Source organism: Larus michahellis, chromosome 1 (assembly GCF_964199755.1).
Source record: "Larus michahellis chromosome 1, bLarMic1.1, whole genome shotgun sequence".
Classification (NCBI taxonomy): domain Eukaryota; kingdom Metazoa; phylum Chordata; class Aves; order Charadriiformes; family Laridae; genus Larus; species Larus michahellis.
The window spans coordinates 121,073,745-121,087,313 of NC_133896.1; the positions used below are offsets into that span (position 1 = coordinate 121,073,745).

Sequence of the window (13,569 nt, forward strand, 5' to 3'; positions counted from 1 at the left end):
TATTGAGCTCTTCCTTTCTTAGACACTTGATAGTGTGGCTGTAGCCAGGCAGAGCTTTAGTAGAGGCAGCCAAGGCAGAGTTGTTAGTTGGAATTACAGGAGACTAATGGAGAGCTCATTGCAGACACGATGTAGTTGATAGGTAAGCTACGCATGAATTAATTTAGGTAGTGGCACGAGAACATAAGGACATGCCATTTTCAAAATAGGATAATATAATATTCAATCTTTAAGACATGAAGAAATAATTCGAACATGTCAGTTTTCCAAAGTTATCACAATGAAAGAAACGTTAAAACACTTCACTAGAGGGTCTCCTCAGAAAAGACATGTGTTTCAACAGCTTGATCCAGAAAGAGAAGTGAGTAATAACCTATAGAAATAGTCCTTCCTCTCCCAGGAGTCACCACAGCTGGCAAAAGAGAACTGAGTTAATTTAGTGTATGGGAAAAGTAGTCTACAAAAATATCTGATGTTTAACTGCAAAAATAAAACCCTTTCAAGACCAGTTCTGTAAGGAAAGGATTTATTTATGCCTGACCCATGAAAGGAAATTACTTTCTTCTAATAGGTAAATTTATTTAAAGTGTGAACTGTCAGAGGTCGTCTAAAAACGTCAAATGAAAAACAACGTGAAACTGAATTCTGTTCTTTCTTCTCTTCCACCGTTCCAATATATAGCAGTCATTGGGCCACCTGATGTAAAAGTGAAGTCAGACTCTGGGTCCCTACATGTGGATTTCATAGGCCCTTTTACTGAACATGAACATGACAAGTGGTCTCTAAAGCAGTATTACGGCTCATGGAATTACAGAATACTGTACTGGAAAAAAGACAGCAATAAAGAGGTAACTTCTGCTTCCTGGATGTTGTGACTCCATGACTTTGATATATGTTTTTCGTGGTAAAATACCATACTGATGAAGTTCTGAAAGCTAACAGTACTGAAATAAAAATATATCTCTACTAATTACAATGTAATAAAGTCTAGTCATCACAACTGGCATTCAGAGCAAATGGCAGATAGCTGTGTAGTTAAACAGTAGTATGGGTATAATTTACTCTTTCCATAATTAGAAATAACTGCTACATTATGAGAGTTTATTCCCTCAGTTTAGCGATGAGTTCATTTGCGGTGCAGTCTTCCCCACCAAATCTCTGTATTTCACATATACAAGCAAGGGTAAACTTAGAAGCCGCAACATAAGCGGTATCTGCGATCCTGACGATCAGCTGACTTCGATTCAAATCTGATGTTGCTCAAATATTTGTGTTCTTTGTGGGACTTTGGGCTTTGCACACCACCATCGGTGAGGCTTTATGTTAACTGGGGGCACCTTCACCTCTTCAATTTCTAGCGGTTGTAATTCGCTTTCTTCCTCTCATGGACGGCCCCTTCCACAGACAGATGTGTTGCTCAGCTCAAAAGACTTCTCTGTACAATATGTGAGGAGAAAGATCATAAATAATATATTATTTATAGGATCTTGAGTTCTATTACAGGAAAAAAGGAATCCCTTTGCCGGAAGATATCAGTCATAGTATAACTACTGCTTTGTACATCAGTACAATTTTCATATAATAGAACTCCACTGCGTATAATTCTGATTTGTATTTGTTACCTTGCAAAATTCTTTGGCATTCAATTCCAGAAAATGAGGGTTCATCATTTCCCAAAAAACAGACTGGTTTTCAATTCCCAAACTACAAAAAATTAAGGTATTTCTGCATACAGGATGCAAACTTAGGCAGATCAGTAGAGAAAGCGGGAACTTCAGGTAGCATCTGTGCTTGTAACGCTTCAGAGCAGAAGTCTGGGAAATTTCCATTGGTGTCAAAGAAGCGAAAGGCATAGACTATGTAACTTAATAGGTTGTTTTTTGAAGTGGATACTTGCTCAAAATGTTGAAACCTAGCTACAGAGTCTTCTCACCCCTGAGAAAGAATTTGTCGCTACATAATGGGGTGTGTTGTAGGGATTCCTATACTCTGCAGGGACCATATAGTTACAGGGCCATAACGAATCATGCCTCTAAACAGCAAGCTGCGTTTGCTGTCAGTCACCTAGTAATAGCTTCCACAAGCCTTTTTCTTTCTCTGTTTGGTGGGGTTTTTTGTCTAGATCATCCATCCTACTTGCTCTGTCTCAAATTATCTTTGCCTGTGACAGTACTCTTAGTTAATCTCATTAGTTCTCTCTGCAAGCGGATCTCATTTATCGCTTACCTTTAGCCTAAAACTTCATTAATGCCTCTAGAAGCAGCCAGAAAGTCAGTGGTGTGAATGGTCTCATGCTCTAACCGTAGGTGAAATCCAAGTAGAGTTATCAGTTATGTGACACAGGCAGCACATTCCATTCTGCCTTTAAAACCCTTATTTGCGTAGCGGCTATAACTGCTAGGATTTGTCCTGCTAAAGGTAATTTTAATTACTTAACTAGTCCATTCACTGGACTTGTGCTTTTCAAATTTTTTTGTATTCTTCTCTGTTATTAGGTGACTCACGTAGATAGTAAACATAACTCTGAAGTATTATCTCAGTTGGAGCCGTGGACAATATATTGCATTCAAGTGCAAGCAGTTATCCCCGAGTGGAACAAAGCAGGGAAACTGAGCGAAGAGCTTTGTGAGCAGACAACCCACAACGGTAATACCTGGTGCATCAGAATGGGACATGCACCCGAGGGAACTGGGAAATGTGCAAAGCCATTCAAAGTGAAAATCCATGTAGTGTGTAAACCTTCCAAAAATTGATGTGTTTGTTACTTTAGTACTGTGTGGTGGTTACCTTTGGAGCAAAGGAGTTGGAAATGAAGTGAAAACTATAAGCAATATGGCACTGATGGCTCGATGCTTTCCTTCGCTGCAGAGGCCTCTGCTTCCTCATACTCGGAGTTAAGTGGAGCATAGGCTCTTCACTGAGCACACTGGGCATCTGAATTTCTTTTACCATCAGCTGTATTCATTATCCCGTGGGAGCCTTTGTTCCATGTATTTGTAACTGAGAAAGGAATTGGACCCTGTGTTGCAGCCTGCTTCGTCTGTGGCGATATTGCCAGCGTCTGTCACGAGGCTCAGCCATGATGCTCTTTCTCTGTGAAACACAGCAGTTACTAATTAATAACATAAACACATATTTTGTTCAGATAGTTTCCTTCTCATTTTGAAAGCAGTTAGTACCAAAAGCGCTTTCCCTCCCAGCGATGCCACCTCAGTCACTATCTGTGGAGTCCAACAACAACTGCCACGTGGTCTGATCCTGTCGTCTTAGCGGGGAGCTTCATGTCCATAGTTAAAAGAAAGTATGGGGTCCTAGATACTGTCTTTTTCACAGGCATAATGTGTATTTCAGCTAACTTACGCCCTCAGAGAACGAGTGGAAATCAGAGGCAGAGACATGTTAATGAGGAAGCCACCTGGGGGAAGCCTGGGGAAGCTACTGAACTAACCTGTTTCTTATGGTTTTCCTCATAAAATGTTTCCTCCTGTATTTTTTCCTACATGAGTATTATCTGCGTGCACTGCAGTTGAATTACAGGTGGGTTTTGGTGCTGGGTTTGCTTGTTAGTTCATGCCTAGAACAGTGCGTAGCAAGCATAGGTTAGTTTAAAACATCTATACAGTGATGTATGGATACATCTCCGTTCCCATTGCCTCTTGTGAAATCCCAGTGCATGACATAATTTTTTTAAAGGTTCAGTAGTTTAGAATTTTACATACTTTTGCCCCCTGCTGTCTTGCCTTTGCTGCCATTTTTACAGATTTCTGTAAGAGAAAAGTGGAAGCCTATACTCTGGTAGTGTTATGTGTCAGCTCCTACATTCCTGAAACACCAAAGTGTACAATAGATCTTTACGTTATATCACCTTGTGGATGGTTCTGTTGGCCTTTTGTCCTTTAATCGTTTGCCTAGTATAGCATGTAAAATCACTGATACGTGTAACTGTAGATTTCTAAATATGATGGCTTATAAGCATATTTTATTGAGAACTTCCTCAGCCTATTCAGACTAAAAATTTAGAAGCTAAGAGGTGTTTTGCATCTGGAAACAAAGACGTATGTTAGCAGTTACAATTTTGTAATAGTTTTGTGGTTTTTTGGTGTTTTTTTCAAATTCCATAGAGAAAGTGATAATTTGAAAATAATCTATTCCAAAATTAATGATCACAGTTTTAATTCATTTTTTTTTCTGGTCTCTTGCAGGTGTAACGCCCGTGTGGTTAATTGTGACCGTTCTTATAGGATCAATGTTGGTCGTTGTAATATCTGTTCCTGTTTGTTTCTTTTCCTTTTTGTATCTGTATCGACTCACAAAACATGTTTTCTGCCCTTCATATATTTTCCCACAACACTTGAAAGAGGTTTGTTTTCTACATAATACAATTAAAATCTGCCTTTGCAGTAGAACCGCCTGCTTTTCAAAGGCTTTCTGTGCCAAAACCTTTAGAGCTGCTTTTATTTTTGCCTTCTTTCATTGGCACCTGATTGTTAGCCATCTGTAAAGCGCAGACTGTTCTGAGGGGGTTACAGATTATAAGAAGCCACGTTGGTTATCTGTTGTGGTATAGTTGTTGTGTATGGTAAAACTCACTCTTCTGCCAAACACAAAAAGCCATTCAAACAAGCATAAATGCTGAAGTCGTGAACTTTGGAAAAAGCTGACAAAGGAAAGGTACTTTTCAGCATGAGAAAGGTAGTGGAAGTTAGTTCATTTAATATTTAATTTCTGGCATTATAGGTCATAAATTTTGCATGAAAGTTACCTCAGTATTTTCATAAAGTTCTGTGGCGCTGCATAGACATAAGTAAGAAGCCGTGAAATTAGACTTCCTTTTGAAGTATACGGATGTATAATAAACTCTAAAATACTGTCATTTTGAACTGTTGTACCCAGAATGGTCCAAAACATTTAAAAGATAAAACCAATTTTAAAACTTGGCATAGACAAGCAACATAGCAACTGCATACTTTGTAATATGAAGCTTTATATGGCTTGGAAACAGGATGTTTTCTTTCACTTTAAAGCAAGAGAATAACAGGTGTTACCTTTCTGTTCCTCTTTTTAGATAGCGAACAACTGAGATATGTCTCCCCTATCTCATTTTAGACTTAAAATTGCACATTTGTTCTCCTGAAACAAAGTTCTTTCACAGATATAATAATGAGTTTTAAGTAAAGAACGTTTTGAAGTCTGAAAATTCAAGGTAGAAGGAGAGCAAGGAATGTTAGCCATTGCTGTTGGGGAATACCACTGACTCTGTTACCCGTATAGCAACATAAAAAGGCTGTATCAGAGTCTCCTCCAAGAAACAAGGCTATACAGGGTGTTGAACACGCTGAAGTTAGCAACCTGTACCTCTTCTGAGTTTCCTGCTGTTTCTCTGGGTCTTTCCTTTTGACTCAGAGTTCATCAGACGAAGGCTCTGCAGCCGAGTTGGCAATCGTCTTCTGCTTTAAGCCGAGCACACGCTCAGCGCACGGTAGTTTGCTGAACCTGGAGCTCAGCTGTTGGGAAGGCAGCATTGCTCTGATCAATACAGGATGTGGTCAAATTTCTTTTTGCTCACAGGCTTCTCACAAGAAAGCGAGAATTTTCATTTTGTGCTTGTCAGTCACAGTAATCAAAGGTTGGCCATGCGTACCTAAAATGACATTTATCAAAGGCAGTGGTTTCGCTACATGAACATTTGAGATTGCAGGTTACTGACAGAACATTTCAAATCACAGTTTGATAGAAAATGGTCTAATAGTAATAATGTTAGTATCTATTTTTGTAATTACAGTGAACAGGACTCCTGATAGTGTATTTTATATAAGAAATGAGCCACTCTAAAGTAATAGGCAGGGGTCAGGTCACAAGAACAAAATGCAGTTGTACTCCTCCAGCCAGGAGGATACCAATAAAATGCACTGCCACTTCAGCTGCCAAAAAGAGTGGTTGACATGTTAGTACTGTGTTGAGTAGGTGTGCTGGTCTTGTGTTGACATTCAAAATACAGTCATGACATCCCGCGAAGTCCGTGTTGATTCTTGAGGCCAGTTCCATCTTATCAATAGAACAGGGAGTGGGAGGAATTTGTGATATTTTGGTACTAAAATGAAGTCATCTTTCTCACTGAACTGCACAGCCCCGCAAATCTCCCTCCCTCTCCTTTTCTTGACTAAATGGTTATGGTTTATGTTGACATTTAAAGCACCACTGTTTAGTGTCTGAGCAGACAGCTCTCTGAGGTGGCGGAAACAATTCACATCTCTTAGAGCTGTTTCACAAATCTCTCTGTGAACTCCTTCACCTACAGACAACTCACTGGTTTTAGTTATTGTTTCCAAACAAAACGTAGGTATTTTATTTTTTTAAGAAAGTTTATATTGCAAAGAAGTCACTAACCCCTGGGGTTATTACGTTGACGCTACTCTGCAACTTCTAAGGACTGAGAAAGCCAATTGAAGTGTGGGAAACAATATAAAACATATTTCTAAGCAAACAGGATGATATGGTTGGTGCAGCCTAATTCGCATTTCCTCTTCCCTTCACAGTTTTTGAGCAAGCCTCCCAGTGGTTCACAGCTTTTTTCTCCACTCCCACAAGAAGAGCATCTCTTTTATGACAAGCTAACTGTTGTTTCAGAAGAACCCAAAAATCATAGTGATGAGACTGGTGATGAGGCCAGCAAGACAACAGAGCACCTTCAGGACTCCGAACAAGAAGATTCCGATTCAAGAATAGTCCCAGCTTCAGAAAAGGCCTAAATGCACTCCTCATACTTCACTCGGACCGACAGAAAAGCAAATGGGCTGTTGAGTTTATCTTCTTATTGCTGCATTCTTAAGACAGTAAAAATCCATGTACGAAGATCTGTGCACAGGCTTTTGACAGAATTATATTACTTTTTTTTTTAAGTACGAGAAACTTGACTGTAAATGAAGAATTAAATTATATGTAATTTTTGCCACCGTTTGTCGTGGCTCACTTAAGTTGTAGCAATACCTAGGACCTGTATTATGACATTAATTTAAAAAGCAAATATCATATATATATATATATATATACACACTGGTTAATTTAACTTTGATGAACTATTTATTGCAAAAGCTAATCAAAATGGCATATTGTATAAGGTTTGTAAAAGAAAATTATACTTTGTAAAGGAAGAACTGATCTGACTTATTTTTTTTTAAAGAGAAATTGTGTGTATTTCTTAAGGATCTCCTTAGCAGCATAATCTTTCTATTGAATATTTTTTTACCTGATGCAAAATTGTAAAGTTGTTATGATGATATGAACTTGGTATGAATAAACCAAACACAAATATTCAGGGTGTTTTGCGTTGCCAGGTGTTACTCATAACTTCATCACTAAGGATAATGGGAACATACCAGTGCCCTGCTAGTTCGCCCTCTATGTTCAGATATTGCTCAGTCCCCCGCGCCTCTGCCCTGCAGTTTCCATGGCTAATTAAATTTTACCCACCTAACCCAGAGTCCACTGAAGCCTGTGGAAAACTTCACAGATAAAGTGGGAGTTAAAAGGTAGGTTCATTTGATTTAGCTACTGATGCATATTCTTAATTCAAAAAAAAAGTAAGTCCAGGTCGATATGACTCCCATGCTACATAACACAATCTCACCAGCATAGCCCTGTTCATGCATGTAAGTTTAAGTCCACACCAACATTGGGGCATAAAGCGTGACCTTTGCACTGTCTGCTAATGTTGTGAGTGACGCAAATTTTTTTGTGTGTATTACTACATCAAAATGAGAGCTAAAATTTAAATCCTGTCACAGGGGCTGTTGTGTGTAAATCATAACTTGATATGCGTATTGCAAAATTTTTGGCTGTGGTTTTCAGGTTTTCTAATTAATGCGTAAATGTTCACTTCTTGGGAACTGTTGCAGGAAGAAAACATAAGAACAGGCATTGATTCTTTGTACCACCCAGCTACACGTAATCTGCAGACGTTTTTTCTGCGCTTTTAATTTTCATCATGTTCTGCTTTAATATGGAAAAAATGGGGAAGCATTTTCATTTTGTTTTTTTTAAGGCATTTTGTTTCATTGGTGCTTTTTTTCACTTCTCGCCAAAGCTGCTCTGTGAGTGGTGTCCTTAATGAAGGCCCATGTCCTATGTCTGGTATGCCTCTCCACTGTAAAAATTCTGCTCCCTCTGTTTTCCTTATCCCTCCTTCCACAGCAGCAGCTTCTTCTGTATATTTTTTTTTTTTGGAGGGGGGAGGGGAGGAGGGAGGGCTTTCAGAAAGGCAAAAGGTATAGCATAGTTCATATGAGCAATGCATCTGCTAGTTGGCTGGCCAGCTGCTGTCAGAAGAGAAGAAGATTGAGATTGCCCTGGCTTTTCCTCACTCTTTTAGTAGAGCTGCTTTTGTTTATCCGTCAGCTGATTTTTATGGAAGAGCAGGAAGTTACTGTCTTACCAATTGTGGCTGAAATCAATCAGCTGGCTCAAAGGTTACGAGGAGGGCACAGATAAGGCAGTCCCATGCGCTGTGCCACTTCATAACAGGTTCCTCGGTGAGCCAAATTGAGCGAGAGAAGAAATAATCTTGCCTATTCAGAGATAAGAGTCTTTTTAGATTAAAGGAGGAAGAATGTGTGCAAGAATATCATCTCCGAAATTTGAGAGGTTCACTTCCCTCATTTAAAAAGAGGAAGCGTTTCCCCTCATGTCTTTGCCAATACCAATTGTTAGACTATCACATGAGAGGAAAGGGAAAGGCTCTGTGCTCAGAATACTGCTTCCACTTTCAACACATCCAGACACATGGGAAAAGGAAGGATGTGCCCTGACCGCTTTGTTTGTTTAACTTTTCTTTGATATGGAACATGGTGTCTTTAAAGAAACAGCTGTTTTAAGTTCACCTGAGCCCCTCTTTAACGTACTGTGTATATCATAGTCAAGAAGCCTTTATATAGTGAATTCCAAAATGAAAAACATATTAAGATTCCAGCTGCCCCACAACTGGCATGAAACAGGAATGAATTCCCAACTCTGCACCTCAATCGGTCACCAAAGTTTCTACGAAGTCCAGAGACTTTACGATGTTAGCAAAGGTTCAACCCTCTACCATACCATGCTCTAGTTGTCCGAGGACATCAAGCTGACCAGGGCTGTTAGACTACACCATTGTGTTATTCTAATGCTAACAGAGTGTGGGGCAGCAGTTTGCACAGCAGGGCACCCTACCAGCTCGGGAGGTCTCTGCCAGGATGGTGGGCTCTTGCCTTGGAGCTAACACCAGAGTTTCTACAGAGAAAGCCCCTGTGATGTCTAACACTTCTACTCAGATGGAACTGGTAAGAAAGGAGACTTCAGTACTGATGGTAGGTTGCAACGAGTGCAACCCTTCTCCTGGAGAAAAGGAAAGTACCAGCAAAAACTGTCCACAGGTTGATGATCTGTTGCATTAGGTGGCTGAGCTGCAGGAAACAGTTAAAAGGCTGTACAATATTAGAGGGTCCTTTCAGAATCAGGCTCCTGTGGCAGACACCACGGAGAGTGAGGCACATTGGACCCTGGTGACCCACAAAAGCAGGACTCTGCGTCAGTCCCCACCCTCCAGCATTACAATCATAAACAGATATGAAGTTTTAACAGCTGTAGACACCCACGAGCAAGGTCCGCAAGGAGAAGCTGTACCAGCAGCACAGAATGGATACTGCATAAAGAAACGAGTGCTCACAGTCGGTGTTTCTCTGTTAAGGGGCACTGAGGTGCCCGTGTGCCAGCCTGACAGGGAGTCACAAAAGTTATCCTGCCTTCTGGGAGCTAAGGTCCGAGATGTTGCTGAGAGGGTGCCACAAATTGTCAAGAGCACAGACTACTATCCATTGTTACTCTTTCACATGGGCACGAATGACACCACAAACCAGAACCTGGGCAGAATCAAGGAAAACATAATCCAGGAATGCAGTACAGGCTGGGATCTACCCAGCTGGGGAGCAGCTCTGTGGAAAGGGACTTGGAGGTCCTGGTGGGCCACAAGCTCAATATGAGCGAACAGTGTGCTGGTGCAGCAAACCAAGCCAACAGGATGCTGGGTTGCATCAACAAGGCATCACCAGCAGAGATAAAAAAGTCATTATCCCACTCTACTCTGTGCTTGTCAGGCCCCACCTAGAATACTGTGTTCAGTTTTGGTCCCTGCTATACAAAAAAGACGTGGAAGGGACGGAGAGGGTCCAGAGAAGGGCCAGCAAGATGATCAAAGGACTGGGAAGCCTGTGGTATGAGGGAAGGCTGAGAGAATTGGGTTTGTTCAGCCTTGAGAAAAGAAGGCTTAAGGGAGACCTTATCACCACATTCCAGTATTTAAAGGGTGGCTACAAAGAAGATGGAGACTCCCTTTTTACAAGGAGTCACATGGAGAAGACAAGGGGTAACGGGTCCAAGTTACGCCAGGGGAGATTCCAATTGGACACGAGAGGACAATTGTTCACAATGAGAATAATCAGCCACTGGAATAATCTCCCCAAGGAAGTGGTGGATTCCCCATCATTGGACACTTTTAAGATTGAGCCAGAGAAGGTGCTGGGCCATCTTGTCTACACTGTGTTTTTGCCAAGAAAGGTTGGACCAGATGATCCTTGAGCTCCCTTCCAACTTGGTATTCTATGCTATAACTTCGTAATAAAGTTAGGAGATTATATGCCACACAGAACAGAAATGAAGGCTCCAATGCAGAATTTGTTCAATAAAGATCATCCTGAAAGGGCAGAGAGACATTCTGTGAAATCCTGATTTGATTATCTGGTGCCTGAAGTTTTATTTCATGTAGCGCTAACCTTGTAGTCATGGCACCCTCCATCGCTGATGTCTGCTTGCTTGTCTGCTCTCCCTTAACCACATAAGCATCCAGCATGTGCATTTGTGCAGTGTAGCAAAGCACTGTTTGTGTTCCTGTTTACAAAGGAATTAAAAAATAACGTTAAATAATGATTTGATTTTGTGGAGGACTGTGATGAATGCTTCATTGCTGACTTCTGAGCTCAAGTTAAATTGCTTAGCTGCATTGTCCTTATAATTCCCTCAGCTATTAAATGAGGATTATGCTATGCGGATACTACAGTGATGGGAGAGACAGAAGCCCCCTAAGTAAGCAGGCAGACATCGTGTGAGTAGTGACATAACAAGCAGGAGAGGGGTAAGGCCTGTTGCTAACGAGTACAGCACCTGAGAAAGCTCAGCAAGGCTGTTCAACGCACTGTGAGGAGGACAGGGGAAGCTGTACGTTCAGTGACTGCTAGAAGACAGATTTAGTTTGCTGAACCAGGCAAGGCCTTTCTTGGATGACTCCTATTTTCTTTGCTAAATTTCCCTCTTGTGCCATCAGAAGAGGGTTTATGACTAAAAAGACAGCGATAAGCTGTACTTCAGAGCTCCCACACGTGGTGCTCATTGAGACCTGACTTGCGGTAAGTGGGGACCGCGCTCACCTCCAGGCACGATACACAGCAGTTGAAGGAACCTGCCACAGACAAACGAGTTTCTTCCTCCACACATAGAAGGACCTTTATGTAACATTTCAGGCGCATGATATGAAGTGCAAACACAGAGCAGTGAAACAAGGACAGGAAGAATTCACAGCACTACGAAAAGGGAAAGCCCAGCTCATTTTTCACTTCTGACTTCTCACTTCTGATACATTTTGTTCACCTCATTTCATATTAACCTGACCAAAACCCAGCTACGCCATTAATGTCTACAGCTTTTACTCACACGTTGCTAAGCAGCTATTCCTGGGGATTTGGGGTTTTTCCAGTGTTTTGTTATTTAATGGGCTAAGACCCAATAAATCAGCTACAGTTAGACAAGAGGACTAAGTGACAAGGGGTGATGTATTCAGAAACTCTAATTCTAGCCCCATAAGGGCAATCCCCTGGGCTGTCCCGAAACAGTAGCTCCTTCAGAAGGCAACTGCCTGGGATCCTTCTCTGGACAAGCATCTCTTTCCTTGATGGCTACTGAAAAAACCCTAGGCTACTTTTTCCTCTTAGGCAAGGTTAGTCCATACAAATACCTCTCAGGCATCTTGTATTCCTTCTTTCTGCTCTGCAGGGAAGTTGGGAATTTAGTTGTGACTGGCACTGAGGCCAGGCAAGGCTAAGGTCAGATATCGCAGTGCCACAAGAGGAATTAAAGCTGACTTTTACTTTTAAAGGTGAACCTTTCCTAAGAGCTCCTAAAAGCAGTCCAGATTTTTTTTTCTTCAGGCTGACCTGCAGTTTGGTTTGCTTCAGAAGTCTTCCTGTTACAAACTGAGTCCTCACAGGAAAGCATTTGTAAGTGAGAGCCCTCTTCTTCAGCCACAAAAGCCACAGCTTCACTGGGATGTGTAAAATGAGCCAACAGGCCTAGGGACAAGGTGCAGCCTCTGGCTGTACCCAAATGGGCTGCATGGCCCCACACGTACCCCAGGCAGTACATGGCACCTTGTGCTTCTTCAAAGAAGAGCTGATCTTGAGCTAAGCTTGTGGAGAGTACGATCAAAATAAATCAATAAAATCGGTGAACTTTTAACTGTATTATGATTTAAACTGCAAAGTATGGAAGTATGCTGCTAAATCTGGCACAGCGTGCCAGGGGTTTTGGCAAAGTGATGAGCAAAACAGATGACTATGAAGACCTGTGAGTTATTGGAAAAATATTTTAGACATTAAATGCAAAGCAGAGCAGGACGGTTAAGGAATGGAGAAGTGGGGAAAACCGAGGGAGAGCAGTCTAGGCTTGTGGTGAAAAACAGATTATAGAAGAGAGCAATAAGGTAAGAGAAGGAACAGGAGTTTAGCAGGTTCCGGTCAAGGGAGTGGAGTGAGCATGTCAGGGAGAAAGGGAACACTGGAGCCCATGGCCAACCAAGGGACTAGGGATGCGATCGCCCACCAGCTCCACATTTTTATTTTATCTCTCCATACTGGTAACTTCGGTGTCTTCCCTCCCTGGCCTCTCCTGGAGGAATCAGGGAAGGCTGGCTGGCTGCAGAGTGCAAATCGGCATCTGCTGGCTGGCCAGAAAGCGTCCCACTGAACAGCATAGCCAGAAAGGCTTTCAGAAACTTTAACTCTACATCCATGACAAGCTATAGAAAAAGCTTTTAAATAGATTCTTGACCAGAAATACAGTGTAAGAATTTGTGGTATTAAGCTACTCATTTTTTTTCTGAGGCAGGTTGGGAAATAACCATTATGACTTGGCAAAATGTAATTTTGTAGTAATCCTCGGGTATCGAAGAAGTGCTATGGAATGCCTGTGCAAATCAAGGCTCCTTCCCTAGACATTGCACTGTCATGAAAAAGAAAATAGCTTTTTTACAGAAAGAACTGCAAATAATCAACAGGCTTAGTTGACCGTCTGCATGCAATATACTGGAAATTGCTCTTTTGCACTTCATAATACAGAGTCCTTTCTTATTTCTTCCTTACAAATTAGATTTCATTAAGTTAATTTTGCATGCTTTCAAGCAATTATCGTAAAAGACTGAAAGCATGGAATGATAATGATATCAAAAAGACAAATGAGAAACCACTGGGGAAATCTTGCAGAGGAAATCCTGGC

The 13,569-nt window shown here is 41.3% G+C and overlaps 1 protein-coding gene across 3 annotated transcripts in view; it reads left to right on the forward strand.

Moving 5' to 3' along the window:
- Positions 1-7,009, forward strand: part of IL10RB (interleukin 10 receptor subunit beta) — a 13,978-nt gene extending 6,969 nt beyond the window's left edge. Inside the window, exons 4-7 of one of the 3 annotated variants that reach the window (XM_074601110.1) lie at positions 682-848; positions 2,496-2,646; positions 4,203-4,360; positions 6,537-7,006. In XM_074601110.1, coding sequence (XP_074457211.1) covers positions 682-848; positions 2,496-2,646; positions 4,203-4,360; positions 6,537-6,749 — 689 coding nt within the window. In that variant the 3' untranslated portion in view covers positions 6,750-7,006. Of the gene's footprint in view, positions 1-681; positions 849-2,495; positions 2,647-4,202; positions 4,361-6,536 lie in introns of all 3 variants that reach the window. The other 2 variants (XM_074601101.1, XM_074601092.1) reach the window with 2 other exon arrangements.
- Positions 7,010-13,569: the final 6,560 nt, after the last annotated feature.